The sequence below is a fragment of the Symphalangus syndactylus genome, chromosome 10 (genome assembly GCF_028878055.3).
Source record: "Symphalangus syndactylus isolate Jambi chromosome 10, NHGRI_mSymSyn1-v2.1_pri, whole genome shotgun sequence".
In the NCBI taxonomy this organism is placed as follows: domain Eukaryota; kingdom Metazoa; phylum Chordata; class Mammalia; order Primates; family Hylobatidae; genus Symphalangus; species Symphalangus syndactylus.
The window spans coordinates 39,112,648-39,140,330 of record NC_072432.2 but is presented as its reverse complement, the minus strand read 5'-3'; the positions used below and the strand labels follow the sequence as shown (position 1 = coordinate 39,140,330).

Below are 27,683 nucleotides of genomic sequence, written 5' to 3'. Positions count from 1 at the left end.
ACTCTGATCTAAATTATTATCTATCTGATCCTTTTTTTTTTCCCTTCAACTTTTAAGTTCTGGGGTACGTGTGCAGGATGTGCAGGTTTGTTACATAGGTAAACGTGTGCCATGATGGTTTGCTGCACAGATCAACCCATCACTTAGGTATTAAGACCAGCATCCATTAGCTATTCTTCCTGATGCTCTCCCTCCTGCCCCCCCGGACAGGCCCCAGTGTGTGTTGTTCCCCATGATGTGTCCACGTATTCTCATAGTTCAGCTCCCACTTATAAGTGAATACATGTGATGATTGTTTTTCTGTTCCTGCGTTATTTGCTGAGGTTAATGGCTTCCAGCTCCATCCATGTCCCTGCAAAGGACATGATCTCATTCCTTTTTATGGCTGCACAGTATCCCGTGGTGTATATGTGCCACATTTTCTTTATCCAGTCTATCACTGATGGGCATTTAGGTTCTATCTTGTCCTTTTAAACTGTTCATTGTAACATCTTGAGTATAATAATTTGAAACCTTCCATTTTGCTATTTTTATATAAATCTTTTTATCTGTTAAATCTTATAACTATAAATATTTACTTACTACATTATTTTATAGGTACCTCAATTTTTGTAACTTTTAACTGACTATTGAAAATAGCATTAATTAGTGCCAGTTACAGATCAATAGCATTAATTAGTGCCAATTACAGAACATTAAACTCAACATTATGTGTTGTAAAAATTATGAAAGATCACTGATCATTAGAGAAATGCAAACCCAAACCACAATGAGATACCATCTTATGCCAATCAGAATGGTGATTATTAAAAAGTCAAGGAACAACAGATGCTGGTGAGGTTGCAGAGAAAAAGGAATGCTTTTACACTGTTGGTGGGAATGTAAATTAGTTCAACCACTGTGGAAGACAGGGTGGTGATTCCTCAAAGATCTAGAGGCAAAAATACCATTTGACCCAGCAATTCCATTACCAAGTATATCTCCAAAGGAATATAAATTATTCTATTATAAAGATACATGCACATGTATATTCATTGCAGCACCATTCACAATAGCAAAGACATGGAATCAAATGAAATGCCCATCAATGATAGATTGGATAAAGAAAATGTGGTACATATATGCTATGGAATACTATGCAGCCATGAAAAGGAATGAGATCATGTCCTTTGCAGGGACATGGATGGAGCTGTAAGCCCTTATCCTCAGCAAACTAATGCAGGAACAGAAAAACAAATACCGTGTGTTCTCATTTATAAATGGGAGCTGAACAATGAGAATACATGGACACATGGGTGGGAAACAACACACTGGGGCCTGTTGAGGGGGGTGGGGGGAGGCAGAGCATCAGGAAGAATAGCTAATGGATGCTGGGCCTCATACCTAAATGATGGGTTGATCTCTGCAGGAAACCACCATGGCACACATTTACCTATGTAACAAACCTGCACATCCTGCACAGGTTGTACATCTGTGTACACAGATTATACATCTTACCTATGTAACAAACCTGCACATCCTGCACATCTGTACCCCAGACCTTAAAAGTTGAAGAAAAAAAATTATCAAAGATGAAAGGGCAGTTATTTTATAGAGATAGAAACTTGAGAGAGTAGATATGCTTTTATTCTTTTTAAAATATTCACTTAAATAGATTCTGATATCTCCTTCCATGTGGTTGCAGTTAATGATAGAGTGGGGCTAAGAGAAAAGAAATTAACAGATGTTAAAAAGAAAATTATTTAGCAACTTATTTTTAAAAAGTAGCTTGTGGCTTATTGGAACACAAATTATATAATAATGTTTTATGTATATATATGTGTATATATTAATATATATATACACACATGATCACAATTACTATATATTTCATATAGTGTGTATATATATATAGTGTATATATGTACACATGTATGTGAAATATAGTGATTTTTTCCAGTAAAAATCTTTTTATTTTGGGAAATCTTTTTCTTTATTTTTATTTAAAAATTTTTTTATTTTAATTTTTGTGGGTATTAGGTGTATATATTTATGGGGTACATGAGATGTTTTGATATAGGCATGCAATGTGTAACAATCACATCATATAATATGGGTTGTCCCTCCCCTCAAGCATTTATTTGTGTTACAAACAATCCATTATGCTCTTTTAGTCATATTAAAATGTACAATTAAATTACTGTTGACTATAGTCTCCCTGTTGTGCTATCAAATACCAGGTCTTATTCATTCTTTTTAAAAATTTACAACTTTTATTAAGTTCCAGGGTACATGTGCAGGATGTGCAGGTTTGTTACATAGGTAAACGTGTACCATGGTGCTTTGCTGCACAGATCATCTCATCACCCGGGTATGAAGCCCAGCATCCATTAGCTATTCTTCCTGATGTTCTCCGTCTGCTGACTCCCTGCCCTCAACAGGCCTCAGTGTGTGTTGTTCCCCATCATGTGTCCATGTGTTCTCATCATTTAGCTCCCAGAAAATTTTCAACATAGACGAAAGTGGAGAGAAAAGTATAATGAAACTCCATGTATTCATTACCCAATCTAAAAAAATTATAAACATATGGCCAATCTAGTTTTATTTATTATCTCTTCATTCCCCACTTTCAACTTCCCAGAACTAATTTTAAACAATTTCTAAAGATGATATGATTCTATTCATAAACACTAGTATTATTATTTAACATAGGGAATATTCATATATATAACAGGTCCAAAGGCTGTAATATTTAAAGCTCTTTTATGTTCCCATATTAAATGTAAATATTTGTTTAAACTCATGGCTTTCCTTGGTTCATCAAATCAGGTAATAAATTAACCAGACAGGTTCGCATTCAATCAGGTAGTATTCCAAATTGCTCCTGGCATCTTCAAAAGATCAGGATTGTTCGGATGCTGTTAATAACAACAAAACATTAATAAGTATAATTTTCATGATAAATTTAACCAAAGCTCACAAATAAGTTTTGCCTTTTCATTTCAGAATCTGGTCTTCCTTTATAGACATCCACTTTATTAAGCCTAATTTCTTTTATCCCATCATTCTCTTCCATTCATGGTATTAATAATATTTTATACGTGTGCTAGTAAACTTGGCGAGAATTGAGAACCCTCACTCACCTTAGGCAGCGTCCTTGTTACTCAATGGTGCTGTTGAGGAGAATTAGAATGTACCAAGGAGGGAGTCAGGTTTTTGTCTTGGAATAGTCACTGTTTCTGGATCTTCTATAGCTGAGGGCAAAGTTGGGCATCGAAGGAGGGAGTGGGCATCAAAGTTGGTGTGTTGGGATGCTTTTTGAGAACCCAGATATTCTTATTCCTGAATAACTCCAACATGTAGACACAAAGAGGGGGATAAGCCTCAAGGACAGAGCAGTCCTTATTTCAGACATTACTGCTGGAACTGTGGAACCCCTGCTATCAGCAGGGTGCTATGCATAAATGTTTTCTTCACCTAGGACTGGAAGACACCCCTACCTGTGGAAGGAGAATCTCTGTGTCCTTTCCTCACTCTGGGGCAGGATCACTACACCTCAACAGGCTAGTCAGTCATTGTATCTCATCCCCTTCCCCCCACTTCCTTGCTTCTTTGCAGTTGGGTGGTAGGAGGGCCTGCCCTCTATTGTGCTTCCTGTGCCCATATGGTGGACACACCTGATGAGGCCCAACCTCTGCCTTCCCCATTGCCGCCTTCCTATCTGTGTGGGCAGTCAGGTGGTATTCTCAGTTGGCCAGAGAAGGAGCAGGAGGCCTCACTCTGGTGTCTACCCCTAGGCTGATTACCAGGGAAGCCTCCTTGGAGAATGTGGGAGACTTGCCCATAAAGCAATGCAGCATTTTCCACCTGGCTGCCACTTAGCATTCCTTATGGGTATATTTCATAATTGAGAATTCTAGGAGAAAAGGTTTGTGTTAGAGGATATGAATACAAGGGTGTGAGGCTCAAACTCCACTCCAACCTCTATCTCCTAACTTGAGGAGTATTCCTTATGGGGATATTGAGATTGTATAATATATTGCAGGGCTTATATACTAAGTTTACATGGTGTAGCTTAAAAAATAATGCTTGTGTTTTCTTTTTATTGAACTTCCTTTTGATATGTTGTGACTGACACGTTTGCAAATTGGGGAGTTCATGTCAGTGGGGATATTTCCTCAGGTTTCTTCCCCAAGAAGTAGTCTGGGTCCTCACACCATGAAACTATCTTCTTCTGCAACATTTATTCCCTGCTTCAAATCCCAGTTATTTTAATTTTACTTTAGCCTTTTCCTCCTCTCTTTTGTTGTATCTTCTCTTTTCATTTCTTCTTGGTCCTGCATCTCCTCTATGTAACATTGTTCCTAATGTTTTTGACCTTTGTTTCTATTGATCAAGCCTGTGCTTGAACGTTTTACCTAGAATCATTGATCCTAGTCTTACTAATCCCCCAACCCCTAAGAATCTTCCAGGTGGAACATTTCTTTACATCAGTTCCTGGGGCCCCTGACATGGGAGCACTGTATAACTAAGATAGTGGATCAGAAGCTATCTTATAGGAACTCCATGACAAAGCAAGAGAATGAGACATTTGGAGCATCCTTTACATGTCTGATCCCTGCCACATAGCCATGGTTTTCACCCCATTCTGATTGTGAAGGGTCTGGGGTAGGCACTCTGTGTCAAACTGCAGAACACCACGGTGCTAAACTCAGGGGTACACTGTACTAGAGGAATCTAACATTATACTATACAGAAACCTCTCTAGGGAGCAGCCCCAACTGAGTTAATGGTTTGTGAAATGGAAATTGTGTCAATTTATACCACCATTCTATATTATAACAACAGTGTACAGATGTGTATTATTGAAATGGAAGCTTTTTCCCTCTGAAATGGCCACTATTTAATCTTTTAAGCACATCTAGTACCTGGGATGTGGAAAATGTCAGAAAAAACAAGCTGGTTAGTTCTTAACATCAAAAAAAAGTAGAATCATTTAAATGTTTTTTAAATCATTCAGTCATCTATTAGTAATGTACCTTTTTCCTTGGTTCATTAGGTCAAATGCCTCACTGATTTTGTCAAAAGGCAGGGTATGGGTCACCAATGCATCCAGATTGAATTTCTTATTCTTATAGTCAGTGACCAGCTTTGGGATAGAATCCACACTTTTCCAACCTGTAATGTGGACAAAATGCAAAATAAAGACATGGCACTTGACACGAAGTAGTTTAATCAGCATTTGCTGAACGAATGAAATTATTAAATCAGATTTGGTTTGCTTCAAATAGATTAAACTCTTTCCATCTTTAATTTTCTGTACTTATATCTATTTTAAAAATTTTCTTTATAAGAAAAATTTAAGATTATTTTCCACTCTAAGAAATTATCTTAATTAGGTCAATGTTTATTTTTTGTTCCTGCATGTTGGTTCATTCAAATGCAAATTAAATTTCAATTTGCAAATTATAATTACCTTTTTATATAAATTACTTATAAGTAATTAATAGTTTTTATGTAGTATTTGGATATGCTCTAGGGATTCAATGGTTGAATAAATTATTTTTATTTCCTTTCAATAATCTTCACTCTAAGAATTTCAGAACTACTAGGAAAAAAATTTAAAGCTATGAAGAAAAAAAAAACTGACCACCAAAGAATGTTCCATTTATAGTACGGCCGATTATTAGCTCCTCTGGAAAAATAGTCAATCCTTTGCTACCAGCAGCTACTCCAATGAAAGTACATGATCCCCAGCCTGCGGTTGTACAGTCCAGGGCTGCTTTCTGTGATCGAACACAAAAGACTACTTGAGTCAGTGGAAAAGTAGAATATGAACTTCAGTGTGGGAATGTACAATGCTTTAGAAAAAAATTAATCCAACTCTGCTTGTTAGATAATGGGATTCAAGCTAATGACATCATACTATCATTGTAGATTGAGCCTTGAGGGTCCAGTGTTCCATTACAAATGGCATGTTCAGCACAGTCCGGGTGCAGGTGACTCATGCCTGTAATCCTAGAACTTTGGGTGGCCAACGTGGGTGGATCACTTGAGGCCAGGAGTTCAAGACCAGCCTCGCCGACATGGCAAAACCCCGTCTCTACTAAAAATACAAAAATTAGCTGGGTGTGGTGGTGCCTGCCTGTAGTCCCAGCTACTCGGGAAGCTGAGGCTGGAGAATTGCCTGAACCTGGGAGGAGGAGGTTGCAGTGAGCCGAGACCACACCACTGCACTCCAGCCTGGGTGACAGAGTGAGACTCTGTCTCAAAAAAAAAAAAAGTATTAGTAAAATAAAAATAAAGATGTCTAAAAAATCAGCATACATTTTTGTGTAAGTAAATAAGTTTTATATTTGCCTCTGCTAAATGTTTAAAGTGTCAGGGTTTGGCTCAAAGGTGGTGAGACTGTAAACCCAGCCAAATCTATCGTTGTGTGACTTTTTTTTTTTTTTGACAAATAAGACTAATTTAAAATTGTTAGGTCAATAACAGCAACTGAATCACCTAATTTATCAGCAAAATACCTATGTGTTTAACCTTACGGTTCTTACTTAGGTTTTCACCTAATGTTTAGACTTTAAAAATAGTTAACAAGGGCCAGGCATGGTGGCTCACGCCTGTAATCCCAGCACTTTCGGAGGCCGAGGCAGGTGGATCACTTGAGATCAGGAGTTCAAGACCAGCCTGGCCAACATGGAGAAACCCCGTCTCTACTAAAAATACAAAAAAGTAGCCAGGCATGGCAGCGTGTGCCTGAAGTCCCAGCTACTCAGGAGTCTGAGGAAGGAAAATTGCTTGAGCCCAGGAGGTGGAGGTTGCGGTGAGTCAAAATCATGCCACTGCACTCCACCAGGTGACAGAGTGAGACTCCATCTCAAAAAAAAAGTTAACAAGGAAATAACTTTAAATAATGGCTAGTTCTGCGTAATATCTCAGTTATCAAAAGTTATCTAGATAACTATTAAAAATGAAAAAGTATATGTAAATGAAATAAATGCTTATAAGTGGACTTTTTGTGTAATATAAAATCTGAAAATTATTTTAAATTAAATAATAAATGCTGGATGTGTGAGTCATTTCCAATTAAAAAATTATGATATAGGAAAACATGTTTCTAAAACTGTGAAATGATTTCATCTATAAAATGCTTACATCTAACAGTTCAGGATTTCTTGCTTTCTAAGTTTTCATGAAAATTTAAGGTTACTAGGAATAAGAATTCTAATTCATATATAAATATATAATTGTATTATCTTTTTTTTTTGAGGCAGTCTCACTCTGTTGCCCAGGCTACAGTGCAGTGGCGTGATCATAGCTCTCTGCAGCCTCAACTTCCTGGGCTTAAGTTATTTTCTCACCTTACCCTCCCAAGTAGCTGGTACTATAGGCATGTGCCACTACACCTGACTAATTTTTGTATTTTTAGTAGAGATGGGTTTTTGCCATGTTGCCCAGGCTGCTCTCGAACTCCTGGGCTCAAGCAGTCTGCCCACCTCAGCCTCCCAAAGTGCTGGAATTACAGGTGTGACCCACTGTGCCTGGCCTGTATTCTTATTAAAGAATAATTGTATATAATTTGGAGATTATTTTAAAGTTATTTAGTTAAAAAGATAAAAATAAAGTAAGTAGGGGAGAGAAATATAAAGTTACAAATATAAAAATGTATTTTTAGTAAGAGTTATTAAAAAAGAATAATTTCATATAAAAAAGAATCTTATGGTAAAATCTTGTCCTAAAATAAAATGACTAATTATTTAAAAAGAAAAAATTAGGATAAGTCAAAAGTCCAAGCATGTCATAGATCATCTGTGTAAGTCATAATAAGGTTCATGAAGAGGAATTTATAAAAAAATTTTGTATGTGATTAAATTTGCTATAATTAAAACAGGATTATTTAGAATAGTCTTTCTAAGATTATTCCTCTATGTTAAAACAAAGTCTCTTTACAGTATTGATTTGCTCTTAATAAAATTAAAAGAAACTTAACTTTTAGTTTTATAACCTGTTTCTTTTGAAAACTTCTCAAAATCATATGTCAGTTCAACTTTTGCTATGTTTCCCTGCTTTCAGCTTTATCTCCCCTTGGACTGAGATAACTCTCTTCTTTATCTTTTTCATCAGCTATTATAAGTTTTTTTCCTCCAGTTCTAACTATTCTTATGAACTGATACTAAAATGTTTTATCTTAAAGGTCTAGGAGTGAATGTTTTCCTCCAGTACAACTTGATTCTGTATTCTTGGCTTTTCTTGATATGTTTAAATTTTTCAATGTAATCAGAAAATTTCTCATGCGATTACTAAGAATTATGTATTCCCCTGCTGTACTCATAATCCTGAACACACTTTTCCCATGTCTGATTAAATTCAAACACTTTTCCCATCAGGTTTATTGAAGTGGGCTTCCCATAAGGAGAAGCAGTCACACTACCAGTTTTTCTTTCCATTTCTGGTAACTGACTTAAGAAACAACATTTTGCATTTTATCAAAATAATTCCCATGTTGTCTATATTAGGTTTTAAATTGCTTAAAAAAACAGGGTTAAAGTTTTTACATCCATACATCCTTATGTATTGCCTTTAAAGTCTTTTGATGATCTATTTGGCTAAATAAGTAACTATTGTTTTACAATGACCTATGGTCCTGTTTTAATCAAATGTTTTGAGGCCTTTAACATTTTTGACAAATGCTTTCAAAATTAAATTCTACATTGTCTCTGTCTTATTGCTGGGGCTTATCAAAGCTCTAAAAAATTAATCATTGCAAGGTTATAAAATCTTTCTACAGCTTCCAGTCAGGTCATAGACTCCAGTATCACTACATTCAGCTCCTTAAAAGGGTCCTTAGCAGGTGTTAGTAAATAATCCTTGTGCTGGTAAGCTACAGGGTGTTGACCCTTGGTTTAGAGGGTTAGAGGTCATTGAAACATAGAAACATAGCTGTTCCTAGCTATAGAAACTTTTGGTGGGAGAGTAGGTAACTCATCTTTTGGTGATTAAGTAAATCCTTCTCTTTCCATTTGGATTCTCTAACATAATTCTGTTCCATAATTGAAAATGACTTTCATGGTATAATAAGTCAGCTTAATAATAGAAGTTGCTAACTTTTAGGTCAGTGGTTCTCAACTTGAGAAATTAATTTTTAAAATGTTGTCAGTGGGCCCCCAGCACACAAGAATATCCTGAGTTTGGCCCATTCATTGGTATTAAAAAAGCAACAAAACAACGAAAACCCTTCAGGAAATTCTAACATATAGCTAGTGTTGAGAATCTCTGTACCAGAAAAATAAGGTGAATAGGCTAAATTTTAGTGTTTGTAAAAAAAGGAGCCATGGGAAGAGGAGTGATGGATGTGGCATGCTGCAGACTGCAGGTACTAACATCAATTCAAAAGCAGGGCCTGAAGCCTTGAACACAGGTGAGCAGTGCCAGATATGGAGCCCTTAATGCATGCATTTTCAATAATAGCTAATGTTTATTGCATGCTTAGTACCTGACAGATCCTGTTTTCATCAATTTGCATATATTATAATGAAACTGTTCAGAGAATGACTGAGGAACAGCATCCTGTGGCTCTCATCATAAGTGTTCCTTGGTCTCATTCTCTTCTGGGGAATACACCAGTCATGTAAGAACCAAGGGGGAAGAACCAGCACAAAATTTGTTTCTGGGAAGTATAGAATTTTATGCTTTATATCTTGCCTAGAGGAAGGCTTGGGAGCTAGGCTGAGTGAAGTTGTAAGTAAAAGGAATAACATCACAACTACTACATGGCTCTCACTAATGAAATAAGAATCTACAGGCACATAATTCAGTTGATGAATTCTTTGGTCATTTCATTAAAAACAAAAACAAACAAACAAACACAAAACAAAACTCCCAAAATCTGCTTAGTGTCTTTGAGTAAATACACATTAGGTGATTATTTGCTGATTCTCTGGAGAATAAGGCTGGGCACTCCAGTAAGGTAACTTTTCAGTATATTGCCTGTATGTTGTAGTTGGTTCTTTATCCCACTTTTTGGAGTAAAATAGACAGGCTGGCTTCATAGTGCAACCAGTGCAGTCACTGAGGGCACTGTAGCCTGTCCTGAGTCGAGAAGAAATCAGAATGATACAACATTGTAGTGTTCAGGATAAAAAGATGATTTAAATTTTGTGGTGTGTTTTTTTTGAAATATAGAAAATTTCAAATGTGTAATTTGGACCTAATTTTGCAGCCTATTTATTGAGATCTGATGGACAGAGCTGGGCTGTGTGCAGGTTGCTAGCCTCTCCCTGTTCTACTTTAATATGGGAGCGAATGTGTTGTAGTTGGTAGGAAACACCGGTCACCCTCTCTTATTTCCTCCTCTAAATCTGCCTTTTCTATATTTTTTTTGGGGAGGGAGGGCTCACTTCTCATAAAACACAATTCTTTTACAATGTTCATTTCTAAGTTTTCTCTTTTTTTGCTGCATTTCATATAGAAGAATGAACAAATATTAATAACATTAATATTAAGGGCTAATAGAAAGTTATTTACACATTAACAAACATTACTTACAATAGATTATTATATAATGTATATCTAAGTATTAACAAATGTTATTGTTTATATCATCTATAAATATGTTAATATTAAATATAACAACACATGCACATATTGTTTATTAATTTTAAATATTTATTATATACTGTTATAGAAAAGATTTTATACATTATTAAAAATATTAATATTAATAACATGTATATAATGCATAAGATAGCTAAGCAAAATAGGCGTTTATTCCTATTTATGCACTGCAGTTAATTCATCCCTTTATATCTTTTGCTAAAGAATGCTCTCTAGTTAATGCACTTGTCATATTATTTGATTTAATAGTCAAAAGGAACATTTCTCTAATTAAAAATGAAAAAACCCCTAAAATTGTCTCCAAGGAATAGGAATTGGAATTATCATAGAAAACAAAATTAGAAAATATTATCTCCAGATAAATAATATTGAGCTTTTTAAAGGGATCTCAAAAGAAAAATCAACATCTACAAATAATGCTGGTATGGCTTCTTATCACAAGAGAAGACTGAACTCACCAAGAGAGTACTGGCATTTGGGGGGACACATTCATGGGCATTGAAGGAAATGGAGTATAGCTGAGGGAATGGGAAATGATTTGTGGCTTATAGTTCTACTCCCCTGTCATCCATTTGAAAGTACTAAGGAGGAATGACTATAGTTACCATAATAAACATAACCCACTTTCCCCTATTATTTGACAGCCAAAGAATACATTGAAAATATGATCCAAGAAAAAAAACATACATACCATGGTTTCAGATCCACCTGCACAGTCAAGGGCAAAATCCACACCTCCCTTGGTCAATTCAATGATAACCTCCTGGATGGGTTTATGTAGGTCTCTAGGATTGAGGCAGTCAGTGGCTCCCAGGGCTTTAGCCTTCGCAAACTTCTCACTGTTGATGTCAATACCTATGATTCTGGAAGCTCCTGCGGCTTTACAACCCATTACAGCAGAAAGACCCACACCTCCTAGGCCAAAGACAGCACAAGTCGAACCAGGGGTGACCTGCAAGCAGGAAAATTATAAAGTAACTTCTAAAGCAGCCAGTCCCACTTTTTTTCTTTTAAGAGTCAAGAGGAAGTGGGGGCATGAACATATGAATTAAAGACAGCCTGCTATTAAACTTTATGATATAGCCAATGGAGGAAATCTGCCAATGTGAAAATGGATGCATTACTACCTAAATTTGGAGAATTAGTGTTCATTAAGATTATAAGAAAGAAACCCAAGTAAAAATAATTCCCTTGTTTTACTTTTTCCCTTCAGTGTTATCTGAACAAAATTTGAAAACCCACACATTCTGAAGGGTTTATTGCTTTCCTTTTAAAATTGGATCACTATTAATTTGACATCTATATTTTGAATAGGCCTCATTTGGTTGTATTAATATTACAGTGATTTACTTGATCACTCCAAATCACCAATATGGAATGAAGTCCAATTTGTTTTGCATGGCATGGAAGGATTTTTATTGTCTGACCTCTATTTACCTTCCAGCTTCATCCCCATAATATTCCCAGTACAAGAACTGCGAACAGATTGTTGCACTTTCTTCTCCTCATGCAGTAGTTGACGCCGCTCCCTCAGACTGATGTACTTTTCACCTTATTTTCTTTAATTAAAGTATAACCTATACTCCTAGGCCTGACTTCAAGGACATTCTCTCTATGAAACTTTTCTTGATTTTTCAATCAGAAATCAACGCCTGTCTTTTTGCTTTTCCTGTATCATATAATTTATAACCTGCCTTGATTGTGTGTGTATGTGTGTTTCTTTAAAAGACTAAATTTTTATGAAGGCAGAAACTTTTTAAATTCCACATTATTATGAAAGTCTTCTGTATATTGTCTTTAATAAATATTTGTTTCATTGCATTAAACGGAAATAATAGATAAGATGGTAAGAAAAGATGCTGTAACTGGAATATGTTATTCTACAGACAAGTATAGCGATAGAAAAATACTACATAGAGAGATATCTTTGATATCTCTCTAGTTCTAGATCAGATGCTTTGTAAGAGTCTTTAAATTCTAACATGGGATTCCAGGGACACATCTGGTCAACATTAGGGCTGCTGCCAGAGACCCTCCTTTGAAGCCACAAAGGGACATGATGAGTAGCAGAAATGAATTACTACTGATGGAGGGAGATAAATCTGTAGCATCAGGGAGAAGACAGGGGTGGTTGTGTGAAGAGGGAAGTGAGTTTCTGTCATTTTTGTTGCCCTTTGACTGAGTCAGCTGTCCTAGGATGAGCATTCATCCTTAGGAGACATATTTAAACAGGCTGTATTTAAATCAGGGAAGATCTATAACCTAATATGTTAGTATAGTATAAGAACATATGCTGGGCCAATTATATGTAGGCTACTGGGCCAGATGTTTTACATATATAATATGATTCAATTATCCTCATAAGTATTTGTAGTAAATATTATTCTAGAGGGATTAAATAATTTGCCTAAAATCACAGAGGTAATAAATGACACAGCCATAGTTTGAAGATAACTAACTCTAGTTCATCTGTATCACACTGCCTCCTAGTAACTTCTGTTTTACACAAACTGGTGTTTAACCATTTACCTTGGCATTGTTGATTGCAGCCCCATAGCCAGTTGAAAACCCACATCCAAGCAGACAAACTCTCTCTAAATTTGCATCATCATCTATTTTGGCAAGATTGATATCTGACACCACAGTGTACTGAGAGAATGTACTGGTTCCAAAGAAATGGTAGACTGGTTTTCCTTTGCAGGTAAACCTGCTGGTTTTGTCTTCCATTAGTTGTTGATCACTAGCAGGACTTTTGAGATTACTAGAAAATTTAAAAAAAGAGAGGTACAAATAAAGAGAAGTTATAATAAATGGAACACTGATCATTTTCCTACAAAATATGTTGAGCATTATATATTTTTGATGACAATTTACAAGACAGAAAAATTAGGGTAACAACAAGACTTTTCACAAAATATAGTTTGTTGGATAACAGCAAATTTTAAAGATAACAGCAACAATTTTTTTTAAAGTGATAGGGTGTCATTCTGTCACTCAGGCTGGAGTGCAGGGAACAATTTTTTTTTTTAGACGGAGTTTTTGCTCTTGTTGCCTAGGCTGGAGTGAAGTGGCACAATCTCTGTTCACCGCAACCTCCACCTCCCGAGTTCAAGCGATTTTCCTGCCTCAGCCTCCAGAGTAGCTGGGATTATAGGCATGCACCACCACGCCCGGCTAATTTTGTATTATTATTATTTTTTTTGAGACAAGAGTCTTGCTCTGTCGCCCAGGCTGGAGTGCAGTGGCGCGATCTCAGCTCAATGCAACCTCCGCCTCCCGGGTTCAAGCAACTATCCTGCCTCAGCGTCCCGAGTAGCTGGGACTACAGGCATGCACCACCAGGCCCAGCTAATTTTTGTATTTTTAGTAGAGATGAGGTTTCATCATGTTGGCCAGGCTGGTCTTGAACTCCTGAATTCGCTATCCACCCGCCTCGGCCTCCCAAAGTGCTGGGATTATAGGTGTGAGCCACCTCGCCTGGCCCTAATTTTGTATTTTTAGTAGAGACGGGGTTTCTCCGTGTTGGTCAGGCTGGTCTCGAACTCCTGACCTCAGGTGGCCTCCCAGTGTGCTGGGATTACAGGCATGAGCCACTGCACCCGGCCAGGGAACAAACTTTTATTGAATGCTTTTGTGTACCAGAAATGCTTTTAAGGGCTTTACATGTATTAATGCTTAAAAATTTTTGTTGTGGAAAATTCGAACATGTATAAAAGTAGAAGGAATAGCATAATGAACCCTTATGTGTCCATGTCCCAGCTCCAGTAAACATCAACTCATGGCCAGTCAGGTTTCATCTATTATTCCTCCACAATAACTGCTCCCTCCCCCACATTGGAATATTTTGAAGCAAATCCCAGATATCACAATTTCATCTGTAAAAACATTACCATGTATCTCTAAAGGATTATTTTAGGTCCACATTTTTGTTGTCTCTTAATTATCTTAAATTATAGATCCCTTCTCCCCCTCTTTTTCCCCTTGCAATTTATTTGTTGAAGAAATTGAATCATTTGTCCTATAGAGTTTTTCTCATTCTGGATTTTGTCCTAACATTCCTGTAATCTGGTTGAACATATTTCTCTATCCCTGTATTTTTGATCGAAACACTTGATCTGATTCAGATTTTATACTTTTGTGGTAATACTTTGTAGATGGTATTGTATATTTCATTTGGAATATCTAATTATCTCTCTTTTTATAACTTTTATTAGAAAGAATTTATTGGCATTGCCTAAATCCATTATTTCCTTAAGGCTTTGCAAAAAAAATTAGTTCTTTGAATATCCAGAACAAATCTATGAAGCAGGCATTATTTTGCTCCTCATTTTATAGATGAAAAAATTGAGGCACAGTAATAGATGTAAGAGTAGTACAGTTTTAGCTTCTTAAATAACTGCTTTCAATTAGTGTTAAGGATGAAAGGATCCTTCTGTAGTCTCAGTAAAGCAAAAACGAGATGATTAAGATTTTAGACTCCAGAGCCATACTGCCTGGGTTAAAAACCTGGCTCTAAGACTTATAACTATGTTGCCTTGGAGTAAATTACTTTACTGTGACTTATTGTATCCCTCTCTCATCCCTGTAGAAGTAGCTATTATTCTGAATTTGTCATTTATTATTTCAGTGATTTATTTATGCTTTTACTACATATACAAATAACCATAAGAAAGTATAGTATTGTTTTTGTATGACACTACTAAATATTCCTTCAGCAATTTGCTTATTTCCCTTAACATTATGTGTGTGAGATTATTTTATGTTAATACATGCAGCTCAAGTTTAGCCATTTTTATTGTTGTGTAGTAGTCTATTGTGCTACTACACAGCAGTTTTAAAATTTATTCTCTTTCTGATGGACATTTGTGCTGTTTTAAATTGCTTACTCTAATAAACTGTTGCAAAGAACATTCCAGCACATGTTTCTTTGTGTGCACTTGCAATAGTATCTTGTACACACTTAGGATTAGAATTAGTGGGTGGAAGGTTTGCACCTCTTCAAGGCCATTTAGGTAATGTCAATATGCTTTCCAAAATATTCATTCAAATTTATACTAATACCAACAATGTAGAGTGCTTACCTGATTTTTCCACACAAATTTGTGAGTGGACTCAGACAAAACTTGCATTTTCTACATAGAGGTGCATAAAGTGGAATTACTTTGTCACCTAGAAAGAAAGGCCATATGTTGGATGGTGCCTAAGATGTTACTTATAGCTTCTACCAGATAAATCAGTGGAAAACACCTTTTCTTTATAGTATACATTTTATATTCAGTGGAAAGTATAGGTGGCTACAATATTTCATTACCTTACAAGACTGCAGATTCCCCAAAGTATTGCATATATTGTATTTTTAAAAAAATTACTCTGCTAGGCAGTCAAGCAACAAATCTGTGTTGATATCAACAGAGACAGAACTCTGGGACTTTGCTGTTATTGCGACTCTCTGCATCATGACTATTGTTTATTACATTTCCAAACACCATGTATGAAACATAACATCCTTAGATAATAGGAGAGGTAAACAATTATAGGCTAGGTATAAACTTTATATCATTGCCATGTTTCACCTTTAGATTCACTTTCAAATTCCACATTTTTCCACTTTTTAATAAATTCCAATTTAATAGTGACTTCTGTGCTTCGATGCCTGAGGTCTGATGATGATAAGTCACATTCGTTCAACATTTAATACATACCACGCACCATTATAACTACTTACATGTATTATTTCAGAACTTAATTCTCAGAACAACTCTTTGAGATGAGCCCTATTTTTATTCACACTATAGAAAACAGAAATCTGAGCGGAATCACAGAAAAGTGACATAACTGGCCAAGATCACATAGCCAGTAAGTGGCAGAGCTGGGGGGCTAAAGAGATTATATTGGCCAGACTCCTTCATTGACACAAAATTTTGGGAAGCAATTTGTTTGTACAATCTTTTTTGGAATGGAAAGATACTAATATACCTCTAACTTTGGAGCATTCTCATTAAAAGAGAAAAGAGTGGCATGGTTCATCTGGCCTGCCAAATGAGGATTACATAGCCCATATTCCAGTATCTGGAGGATCTGTTGTAAAATGTGGAGTAAATAATTTCAGCTATTGGTGTGCTTCATTTAGGTATTATGTTTATCTTACAAACTTCCAAAAAGACACTTCAGCTAACATTGACATATATATAAAATATTTCTCACTAAAGCTACCTCTAAGTCCTCATTCTTTACATAGTTTGCTGTTAATATTAAAATATTTGCTTTTTTAAATAGAAGTTGTTATAACATGTCATTAAAAAAACCTTTTCTTTTACACCAGGTTCAGTGGCTCACATCTGTAATCCCAGTGCTTTGGGAGGCTGAGGTGGGCAGATCACCTGAGGTTGGGAGTTCAAGACCAGCCTGGCCAACATGGTGAAACCCTGTCTCTACTAAAAATACAAAAATTAGCCAGATGTGGTGGCTCATGCCTGTAACCCCAGCTATCTGGAAGCTGAGGCACAAGATTTGTGTGAGCTCGGGTGGTGGAGGTTGCAGTGAGCCAAGATCGTGCCACAGCACTCCAGCCTGGGCAACAGAGTGAGACTCTGTTTCGAAAAAAAAAAAGTCTGGGCAAGGTGGCTCATGCCTGTAATCCCAGCACTTTGGGAGGCAGAGGTGGGTGGATCACCTGAGGTCAGGAGTTCGAGACCAGCCTAGCCAACATGGTGAAACCCTGTCTCTACTGAAAATACAAAATTAGCCGGGTGTGGTGGTGCATGCCTGTAATCCCAGCTACTCGAGAGGCTGAGGCAGGAGAATCGCTTGAACCCAGGAGGTGGAGGTTGCAGTGAGCTGAGATTGTGCCACTGCATTCCAGCCTGGGTGACAGAGCAAGGCTCCATCTCAAAAAAAAAAAAAAAAAGGAAAAACAACACCTTTAATTTTAGATTTAGGGGTACATGTGCAGGTTTGCTATATAGGTAAACTTGTGTCATGGAAGTTTGGGGTACAGATAATTTTGTCACCCGGGTACTAAACGTAGTACCCGATAGTTATTTTTCTGAGCCTCTCCTCCCTCTATCCTTCATCCTTAAGTAGGTCCCAGTGTGCCTGTCATTGCCCCATTTGTGTCCATGTATTCTCATTATTTAGCTCCTACTTATAAGTAAGAACATTCAGTATTTGGTTTTCTGTTCCTACAATAGTTTGCTAAGGATAATGGCTGACAGCTTCATCTATATTTCTGCAAAGGACATGATCTTGTTCTTTTATAAGGTGTCATTTGTTAAACATGGAAGTTTCAGTTAGAGCTAACCTTGTAACTTTGCTTCATAGGACAATTTCTCAGTGCTATATGTAAATAAAGTGATCACATTTCCCAGATTTTATTAGACAGTTCTGATTTCAAATATTCTGTCCTATTGCTAGACTGTGATAAATTGTGTCTCTCAGTTTTACTTTGGAAAAGATGGTCCCCTTTTGTAAATAGAGATCAATTATAGCATGCCAACCCAGGACTCTATCAAGAATTATCTCTGAAATATTGTGACATTTCCACTTTTTTCTGAATAAAATAAAATACCTGGTTTGACGTTGGTCACTCCTGGCCCAATACTTTCCACAATCCCTGCAGCCTCATGGCCAACGATCACTGGGAAAGCTAGGCCCTCAAATTTAGAATCGATAACAGTGGCATCAGTATGGCACAGGGAAGTAGCAATGATCTACAAGGCAATCACAGACTTGAATTGTGTTTCTGCAACTATATTATTGGGCTGGATGTTACATAAAATATTAGGCTTGATATCATTTTAAAACTTTATAAGACTTCTAGAACTCAATAAAAGAATCACCTTTTGAAAAAAAGAACCAATAAAAATATACTAGGTTAGATTCTTTTCCTCTTATAATGCATCTTTGTTTTCTACCTTTTGCTGTCTTCAGAAAATCATAAAAGAGATAGGATTGGCAATTATTGCCTCCAGGAGAGGAAAAAATAAAAGGTAATAGGGCTTATTGAAATGAAGTTGAGGTAATATACCTTTTATAGTTGAGAGAACAATATCAAATCAAGGATTGTCTGAATTAATTGCCAATGTATACCTATATTCTTCTTTAAGGTTCTGTCAATGAGGATGTCCCATTCACTCTCATGTACAGTATCTTAATGTGGGGGTCCTCAGGGAAAATATAACCCGGTCAGTTTGGGAAAAATGGGGAAATTGTCCAAACTTGCCATCGGTGATCTCACTCCATTCCATGCACTCTCTTCTCCCTGTGACCTACTCCTGTCCCTTCCTCTGGATACCCAGGACCCTTCAGCTGCCTAGGGCAGCACGTTGGGTTTTTTCTTCTGTCTTGTTTTCCATCAAATTCTCTATCTTCCTTTTAATAACACTTTCAAATAATTAGCAATTGGAAAGCAAAAAGAAAACTAATTCAAATCCAAAGTGAATTCCTTTGTCTGATTCTTAGGGTAAATGATTAATGTTAAGATCAATTAAATTTTAGCCCATTATTCGAAAATTACTAAAATAATGGATGATTTATTCCTTTTTGGGATAATGCCTATTTTTGACTGAACCTAAAAATACAACTTCCCTGTACTAGAAACTCCAAGGCCTCTGAATCATAGCACAGAGGATTGACCTGACAGAAGCCAGGTCTCCACTTGGGGCCCTGTCTGTTCCCACCCAAGGAAAGTCTCCGCTTACCTGAATGCGAACTTCATGAGCCTTGGGGGGAGCTACTTCAACCTCTTCAATGCAAAGGGGCTTGCCTGCTTCCCAGGCGATGGCTGCTTTGCATTTAATAACCTGAAAGAGAGAAAGAAAAGGAAGAAGGAGATAGAGACAGAGATTTTGACAGGGTTGGGGGTGGGAGAGAGGAGATCATGAGAAAAAATTAGAATATATTGATACTGTAATTTCATGACAAAGAGTTAAAGAGTTTGTAGCTGGATCTTATAGATATTATTTTAAAGACGAGCTCTTAAAGAAAAATAAGAAGTTAAATTCTACATTATAGTCATTACATTTTTTATTCCTTGAAAAAAATAACAGATATATTAAAGTTTACCTTGATATAATGCCTCAAGTTTTTCCCTCTATAACAGAGAGGATAGATTTTATAGAGTTTGAGTAAGGTAGATGGCCTATAAAAATCTGGTGAGTGAACTGTTTGAAATCAGCTCTGAATTACCTAAGTCATAATTGCTGGAGAATAGATGTGTTTTTCATCTTTGCAACTCAAAGTGTGGTCCTCGGACAAGCATTTATTCACATCACTTGGGAATTTGTTAGGGATGAAAGCCCTGCCTCAAATCCACTAAATCCAAATCTGCATTTGAACAATATCCCCAGAGAATTCATTAAAAGTCTGAGAAATGAGGCTTACATCATTACTAAATTTATCTGTAGGATATAAATTAAATAAAAATTTCATCTAATTGTAAGAATTTGGGTAAAGATGAATGAACAGATATTAAGTATTTAGGATTCTATAATCCCAATTTTTTCTAGCCTCAAATTTTATTTTTAATTTCAAATATAAGCAACATTGAAAGAAAGTAGAAAGAAACAAACCTATAATCTTCTGTTCTAACACTACTATGCCTACATTTGGTATACTTTTCCTAAAGCCTTTGACCACATGAATATCTATTTCTCAATAGTTATGTAATTTTGAATTATGTTTTTGAATATTATTTATTTTGTTTCAAATGAAGTATATATTAATTGCAGGAAGTTTCAAAATGCCAAGGCCTATCAAGTTTTTAAAGACAAAAAATATAAGATTCATCTGTAAGCTCATCACCCACTTTATGCTTTTGATGCAAATTCTTTGAGTATCCCCAAATAAGATACATTGTCCATAGTATTTTGTAATATACTTTTTCTACTATTAATATAAATGAATATTTTCCCATATTTTCCTGCAACATTATTTGTAACATATGCATATTCTATTTTATGGTTACAGCACAGTTACTTAAATCTCTCTTCTTTTGACCATTTAAATAATATTGATATTAACTGAACACCCTTGTAGTAAACATTTAGGCAATCCACAGTTAATTTCCCTAGAATAAATTCCTGGCATAGGGGCCACTCATATCCTTTTGATCAACTGTAAGTCACTGCTTCCTGAGTTCCTGAAGGAAGCTTCTTTTAGCCAAACATACAAAGACACAGAAAAGCACAAACTGAACAAAGATACAGCTTATTTGCTTACTTTGCCCTTCGTGCCCATTTTTCTCTGGGAAACTGTGTTGGAAGTTTCTGAGTTAAGGAGGCTTCCACTCCTACCCAGGGAGTTCTGTGTCCTATAATGAGCTGTCTTTGAATAAATACCATTCACGTGGCTTAATTCTCCAATCACTTTCTTTCCTTCTTTATTGCTGTAATTCACAGCCCTGCCGGCCTCTTACCACATCATTTGTACTATTGGACTTCAGCTGCAAACCCCATTGCTCCCAGTGAGCTCCAAGATTTTTTGAATTCTTTTTTCTTTTGTTGAAAAATATAAAATAATAGAGAAAAGCCCATTAAACATATAAAGATGAATTAGCAAATAATTATGAAGTAAAGGAAATTTCAACTCCTTAGAATTGCCCATTTAACTTACCTATTCTTCTCCTTCACAACTCTGATAATCACTTCCTTGCATATTTAGTGGTTTACTACCTATTTAAGCTTCTCTATCCAATAGTTTAATCCAGCAAAGCCTTTTTATGAATGGAATCATAGTGTATGTATTGTTTCATGTCTTTTTTCTCCCCTCTACTCTATGTAAGAATCATTCACATTGCCTGTGGCTGTGGCTTATTTTCATTACTCAGTTCATTCATGAACTGAACATAATTTATTCATCCATTTTCCTTTTTGCTGTTTTTTTTCCTCTTTGCCTATGATGAATTAGTGGTTACATACAAATTCTTTTCATGTACTTGGTTGCACATATGCTTGAGTTGCCTTAAAGAAAATTCAGAACTGATATTCAGCCAGTACCCACTATGAAGGCCATGCCAATTACCAAAATATTGAAATATTTTTATTCAGCTTAGTAAAAAGTCACTATCCCAAATCCCCAAGTTCCCCTTCAACTCTGTTGCAGCCCTAGGGGCCCCTATTTAGTCACTTCTAAGGAGCCACTCTTTTTGTCCCGCCTGATGTGTGAGTCCATCACCCAGCCCTGATGTTTATGGGTCTCTGGCTGTCCCCCCAAAACAGAGTAGTCCCTGGAACCCCAGTAGATAAATACCTAGTGTCCATCTGACCTCCTGTGGCTGTGGCCACCAGTGCTGTGCGTCAGAACTCCCCTGGAGTCACATGTGTACGGCCATTTGTGAGAAATGGAGTTTCCTGTCTGTACTTGTTGTTAAATATTTTTTGACTAGGAGTGGAATTAAAGTCTTCAACTATTATAGGCAAGGCCAAAGAATTTTACAGAATGGCTTCACCTACCAGCAGCAGTGTATGACAGTCCTCGTTGCTCCACATCCTCACCCATGCTTGGAATTGGCAGACTTTAAAAATCTTCTTAATCTGGTGGTGTGTAAAGATATCTAATTGTGTTTTTAATTTGTATTGATCTGACTATTAGTAAGGATAAGCACCAGTCCTGTACTGGAGTCAGCTCATACTGATTTTGTTGTGCTTATTCTATTAACTACTGAGAGATGTTTAGAAATCATTATGATTACTCTAATTTGATCGTTACATATTGTATGTGTGTACTGAAGTATCACAGGTACTTCACAAATATGTACAATTTTTTCTGTACATGTTAAAATTAAAAATAAAAATGAATAACAATAAAATTATTTTAAATAACTAAAAATAAAAAGAAACAAAAGTACATCATTATGAATTTGTTAATTTCTGATAGTACTTTTTTTTACTTTACGTATCTTGAAGCTTGATATTACGTGCATGCAAGTATTCTGTGTTCCATGCTACCAATGACTTTCTTCACAGAATTGGAAAAAACTACTTTAAAGTTCATATGGAACCAAAAAAGAGCCCGCATTGCCAAGTCAATCCTAAGCCAAAAGAACAAAGCTGGAGGCATCACACTACCTGACTTCAAACTATACCACAAGGCTACAGTAACCAAAACAGCATGGTACTGTTACCAAAACAGAGATGTAGACCAATGGAACAGAACAGAGCCCGCAGAAATAATGCCACATATCTACAACTAACTGATCTTTGAGAAACCTGATGAAAACAAGCAATGGGGAAAGGATTCCCTATTTAATAAATGGTGCTGGGAAAACTGGCTAGCCATATGGAGAAAGCTGAAACTGGATCCCTTCCTTACACCTTATACAAAAATTAATTCAAGATGGATTAAAGACTTAAATGTTAGACCTAAAACCATAAAAACCCTAGAAGAAAACCTTGGCAATACCATTCAGGACATAGGCATGGGCAAGGACTTCATGTCTAAAACGTATACACCTTACACCTTATACAAAAATTAATTCAAGATGGATTAAAGACTTAAATGTTAGACCTAAAACCATAAAAACCCTAGAAGAAAACCTTGGCAATACCCAATACCATTCAGGACATAGGCATGGGCAAGGACTTCATGTCTAAAACTTATACACCTTACACCTTATACAAAAATTAATTCAAGATGGATTAAAGACTTACATGTTAGACCTAAAACCATAAAAACCCTAGAAGAAAACCTTGGCAATACCATTCAGGACATAGGCATGGGCAAGGACTTCATGTCTAAAACACCAAAAGCAACGGCAACAAAAGCCAAAATTGACAAATGGGATCTAATTAAACTAAAGAGCTTCTGCACAGCAAAAGAAACCACCATCAGAGTGAACAGGCAACCTACAGAATGGGAGAAAATTTTTGCAATCTACTCATCTGACAAAGGGCTAATATCCATAATCTACAATGAACTCAAACAAATTTACAAGAAAAAAACAACCCCATCAAAAAGTGGGCAAAGAATATGAACAGACACTTCTCAAAAGAGGACATTTATGCAGCCAACAGACACATGAAAAAGTGCTCATCATCACTGGCCATCAGAGAAACACAAATCAAAACCACGAGGAGATACCATCTCACACCAGTTAGAATGGCCATCTTTAAAAAGTCAGGAAACAACAGGTGCTGGAGAGGATGTGGAGAAATAGGAACACTTTTACACTGTTGGTGGGACTGTAAACTAGTTCAACCTTTGTGGAAGTCAGTGTGGCGATTCCTCAGGGATCTAGAACTAGAAATGCCATTTGACCCAGCCATCCCATTATTGGGTATATACACAATGGATTATAAATCATGCCTTTATAAAGACACATGCACATGTATGTTTATAGCGGCACTATTCACAATAGCAAAGACTTGGATCCAACCTAATTGTCCAACAATGATAGACTGGATTAAGAAAATGTGGCACATATATACCATGGAATACTATGCAGCCATAAAAAATGATGAGTTCATATCCTTTGTAGGGACATGGATGAAACTGGAAACCATCATTCTCAGCAAACTATCGCAAGGACAAAAAACCAAACACCACATGTTCTCACTCATAGGTGGGAATTGAACAGTGAGAACACATGGACCCAGGAAGGGGAACATCACACACCAGGGACTGTTGTGGGGTGGGAGGAGGGGGGAGGGATAGCATTAGGAGATATACCTAATGCTAAATGACGAGTTAATGGGTGCAGCAAACCAACATGGCACATGTATACATATGTAACAAACCTGCATGTTGTGCACATGTACCCTAAAACTTAAAGTATAATAATAATAAAATGAAAATAAAAAAACCATAAAAAAAAGAAATTTAACAACATTTTTACTATCTTTCCCTGGCAGTGTGTTTTCATTATCTACATTATTTCTTTTAATAGTCCCCTAGTATTCCACCATCTCTTAAATATTTCAGTTGTTCTATTAAACTTTTAGAAAGCATAATTTATACTCTGTTTCCACTTTTTCACTGACCACATTTCACTCAACTCATTTGATTTCCATCTCTTTGTTCTATTGAAACTGTTTTCCCCAATGCAATGCATGAGTTTTTTTCAGTTTGCCCTGATTGGAACATCTACTGTGGCCAACCAACCCCTTATATTTCCTTAAGGTGCCTCTCCAGGTTCCTATCTTCCATCCCCACTCTTTCTATTTGGATATGGTCTTTTTCCTTTTTGAATCTCTGTAGCACTCGTGTTTGCATAACTCTTCAGGCTTATACATAAATAGGCAAATGAAGCAAAGTAAGTTTGCTTCATTTTGTCTCATGTTCTGTTACTTGTGCCTTTTTTGACAACCTGTTTCCTACCTGTAGCCTCCTTAACTGTAGAGATTGTATTTTATTTACACTTCATATCCTGAAGAGTATACTTCGGAGCCCCAAAAAAATACTAGGTGATTACTAAATGCTGGTCAAATTGAATAATGACCTTGGAAACACAATTGGAATTAACACTCTTTTTCTGAATGCTTGATATCTGTCTTCTCTTGGTCTTTCCTTCTGTGCTGCACTTTGATAAACTTCTTTGAAGGTAAGAATGGTCTTTTCCTTTCTATAAATATCAAAGGACCTGCTGAGAATTGTTTTGAGAGGAGAAGGGAGAAGAGGTTTCAGAATAGTAAATCCTGGGCATTTGAATGTGAGGGCTTCTCCTAATGGAAAAAAAGAAAATCATGGATTCTTCTTATGAGAATGGTTTTACCTTTTGTGAGTTTTCATTTTTGGGCTTCTAGATGTTTTCAAAATTCCCAATGTTATATATACCTTTAGAAATATAATTTCTCTCCCATTATATTAGCATAAATAGTATTTATAATATTCCATCATTCTCAACTTGAATACCCAAATAGCACATTTGACACCCAAGGTGTTTCAAATTGAACTCATTGGGTTTCTGCACCAACCATTCCTTTTTTTTTTTTTTTGAGACGGAGGCTTGCTCTGTCACCCAGGCTGGAGTGCAGTGGTGTTATCTCGGCTCATTGCAAGCTCCACCTCCTGGGTTCACGCCATTCTCCTACCTCAGCCTCCCGAGTAGCTGGGACTACAGGTGCCCGACACCAGGTCTGGCTAATTTTTTTTTTTTTTTTGTATTTTTAGTAGAGACAGGGTTTCACCTTGTGTTAGCGAGGATGGCCTTGATCTCCTGACCTCATAATCTGCCTGCCTAGGCCTACCAAAGTGCTGGGATTACAGGCGTGAGCCACTATGTCCGGCCTCCTTTCTCCTTATTTTTAAAATAATTGTTTATTTTCTACATCTAATGACATCTCTCCTAGATTCTAAAACACTTTCCTTTTCATGTTAAAATCTCTGTAATCAGTTGCTTCTTACTATTGATGGCACGTCATAGTTTAATTGGCAGCATTTTTCTTTCATAATGGTACATAAAATTATGGCGTATCTGACAATCAAGGTCTTAGCCCTGATAAGGTAGAGTAATTGTAAAAATGTATAGATTGCAATTCCTCAGCATTTCACCCATTTGTCTTTTTTTTTTTTTTTGAGACAGAGTCTTGCTCTGCCTCCCAGGCTGGGGTGCAATGGTGCAATCTTGGCTTACTGCAACCTCCGCTTCCTGGGTTCAAGTGATTCTCCTGCCTCAGCCTCCTGAGTAGCTGGGATTACAGGTGTCCACCACCACGCCCAGCTAATTTTTGTATTTTTAGTAGAGACGAGGTTTCACCATGTTGGCCAGACAGGTCTTGAACTCTTGACCTCAGGTGATCCTCCTGACTTGGCCTCCCAAAGTGCTGGGATTACAGGCAAGTCACCATGCCTGGCTCATTTGTCTTTTTCACCCTACACTTCTACATTGTGGTTCATTTCCTCACTGTTTCTTTTTTTCCTGTTTTAAAAAAAATTGAGATAAAATTTACCATTTTAACTATTTCAAGCTGTACAACGTAATGTTTTCAAAATATATTTACAATGTTATGCAACTATCACCACTACTAGTTCTAGAAAATTTCTTTTTTTTTGAGATGGAGTCTTGCTTTGTCACCGAGGCTGGAGTACAGTGGTGTGATCTCGGCTCACTGCAACCTCTGCCTCCTGGGTTCAAGCGATTCTTGTGCTTCAGCCTCCTGAGTAGTTGGGACTACAGACACCCGCCACCACACCTGGCTAATTTTTGTATTCTTAGTAGAGATGGGGTTTCATCATGCTGGCCAGGCTGGCCTTGAACTCCTGACCTCAGGTGATCCACCCGCCTCAGCCTCCCAAAGTGCTGGGATTACAGGCATGAGCCACCATGCCTGGCCAGAACATTTCAATCACCCCAAAGAGGCCCCATATGTGCTAATTCCTCCTTCCATTTAGCTTCTGGCAACCACTAATCTATTTTCTGTTTCTATTGATTTGTCTATTCTGGACATTCCTTGAAAGGGACTAATAATGCTGGAGAGTGCTGAAAATGCTGAAATGCTGAAAAGTGATGGACATGTTAGGGCAGCAGGAGCCTAGGAGAGCCAGAGTAACATCATTTTCAAATAAGCTCTACCTTTAAACTAGCAAGGCGTATTCCTTGCCAGTCATGACCTATGGTCCTAAGATGTTTACCACTAAGGAAGCAGCTTGGTAATGCCTGCAAGGACAAACTCCTACAACAGAAAAGTCCAGATGTTACAACACCCATAACAATATATGCTTTCAAGATATAGTTATGCTTTGATGGACTTACACACTAAGATATCAAGGATAGTTTTCTTTAAATCAACAGAATAATACATTTAGTCATGCTGTCAGCCCACCTGCACATAGGCGCAGCTTAGTTTAATCTTTACATTGGCAAGATACCTATATAAGAAAAACTTAAAGACAGTGAATTCCTCTGCTTGCATTTTGAGGATGCTTTACTGGGTGACAGAGTGGCTTTCAGTAAACTGTCTCTTCTCACAGAACTCTGAGACTCACCTTGAATTCCTTCCTGTGTGAGATCCAAGAACCTTTCCTTGGGGTTTGGATCTTGAAAAGACCCCTTTCTAGCATTGTCTTCTGGGGACACTATAAAAGGACCTTAAGATGTGACCTAATGCTGAGGAAATTCAGTCTGCACAACACTCATTGGCCCCTCTGGTAAGTTA

The 27,683-nt window shown here is 36.8% G+C and overlaps 1 protein-coding gene across 1 annotated transcript; it reads right to left on the bottom strand.

The window, feature by feature from the left end:
• Window positions 1-2,092: 2,092 nt before the first annotated feature.
• ADH4 (alcohol dehydrogenase 4 (class II), pi polypeptide) lies at window positions 2,093-20,899 on the bottom strand. The gene is made up of 9 exons (XM_055296934.1): window positions 20,812-20,899; window positions 19,293-19,394; window positions 18,161-18,302; window positions 15,675-15,762; window positions 13,123-13,354; window positions 11,285-11,545; window positions 5,630-5,765; window positions 5,019-5,157; window positions 2,093-2,897 (listed from the first exon to the last, which is right to left on the bottom strand). Exons 1-9 carry the CDS (start codon window positions 20,827-20,829, stop codon window positions 2,873-2,875), a joined length of 1,143 nt encoding a protein of 380 aa, XP_055152909.1. The 5' UTR covers window positions 20,830-20,899; the 3' UTR covers window positions 2,093-2,872.
• Between the last annotated feature and the right edge of the window lie 6,784 nt (window positions 20,900-27,683).

Coding starts and splice junctions, on each gene's coding strand:
- ADH4 (XM_055296934.1), bottom strand. Junction 5,158..5,629: donor AAATGGAACATTCTTTGGTG/GTCAGTTTTTTT, acceptor TCCACATTACAG/GTTGGAAAAGTGTGGATTCT. Junction 2,898..5,018: donor CTAATGAACCAAGGAAAAAG/GTACATTACTAA, acceptor TGTTATTAACAG/CATCCGAACAATCCTGATCT.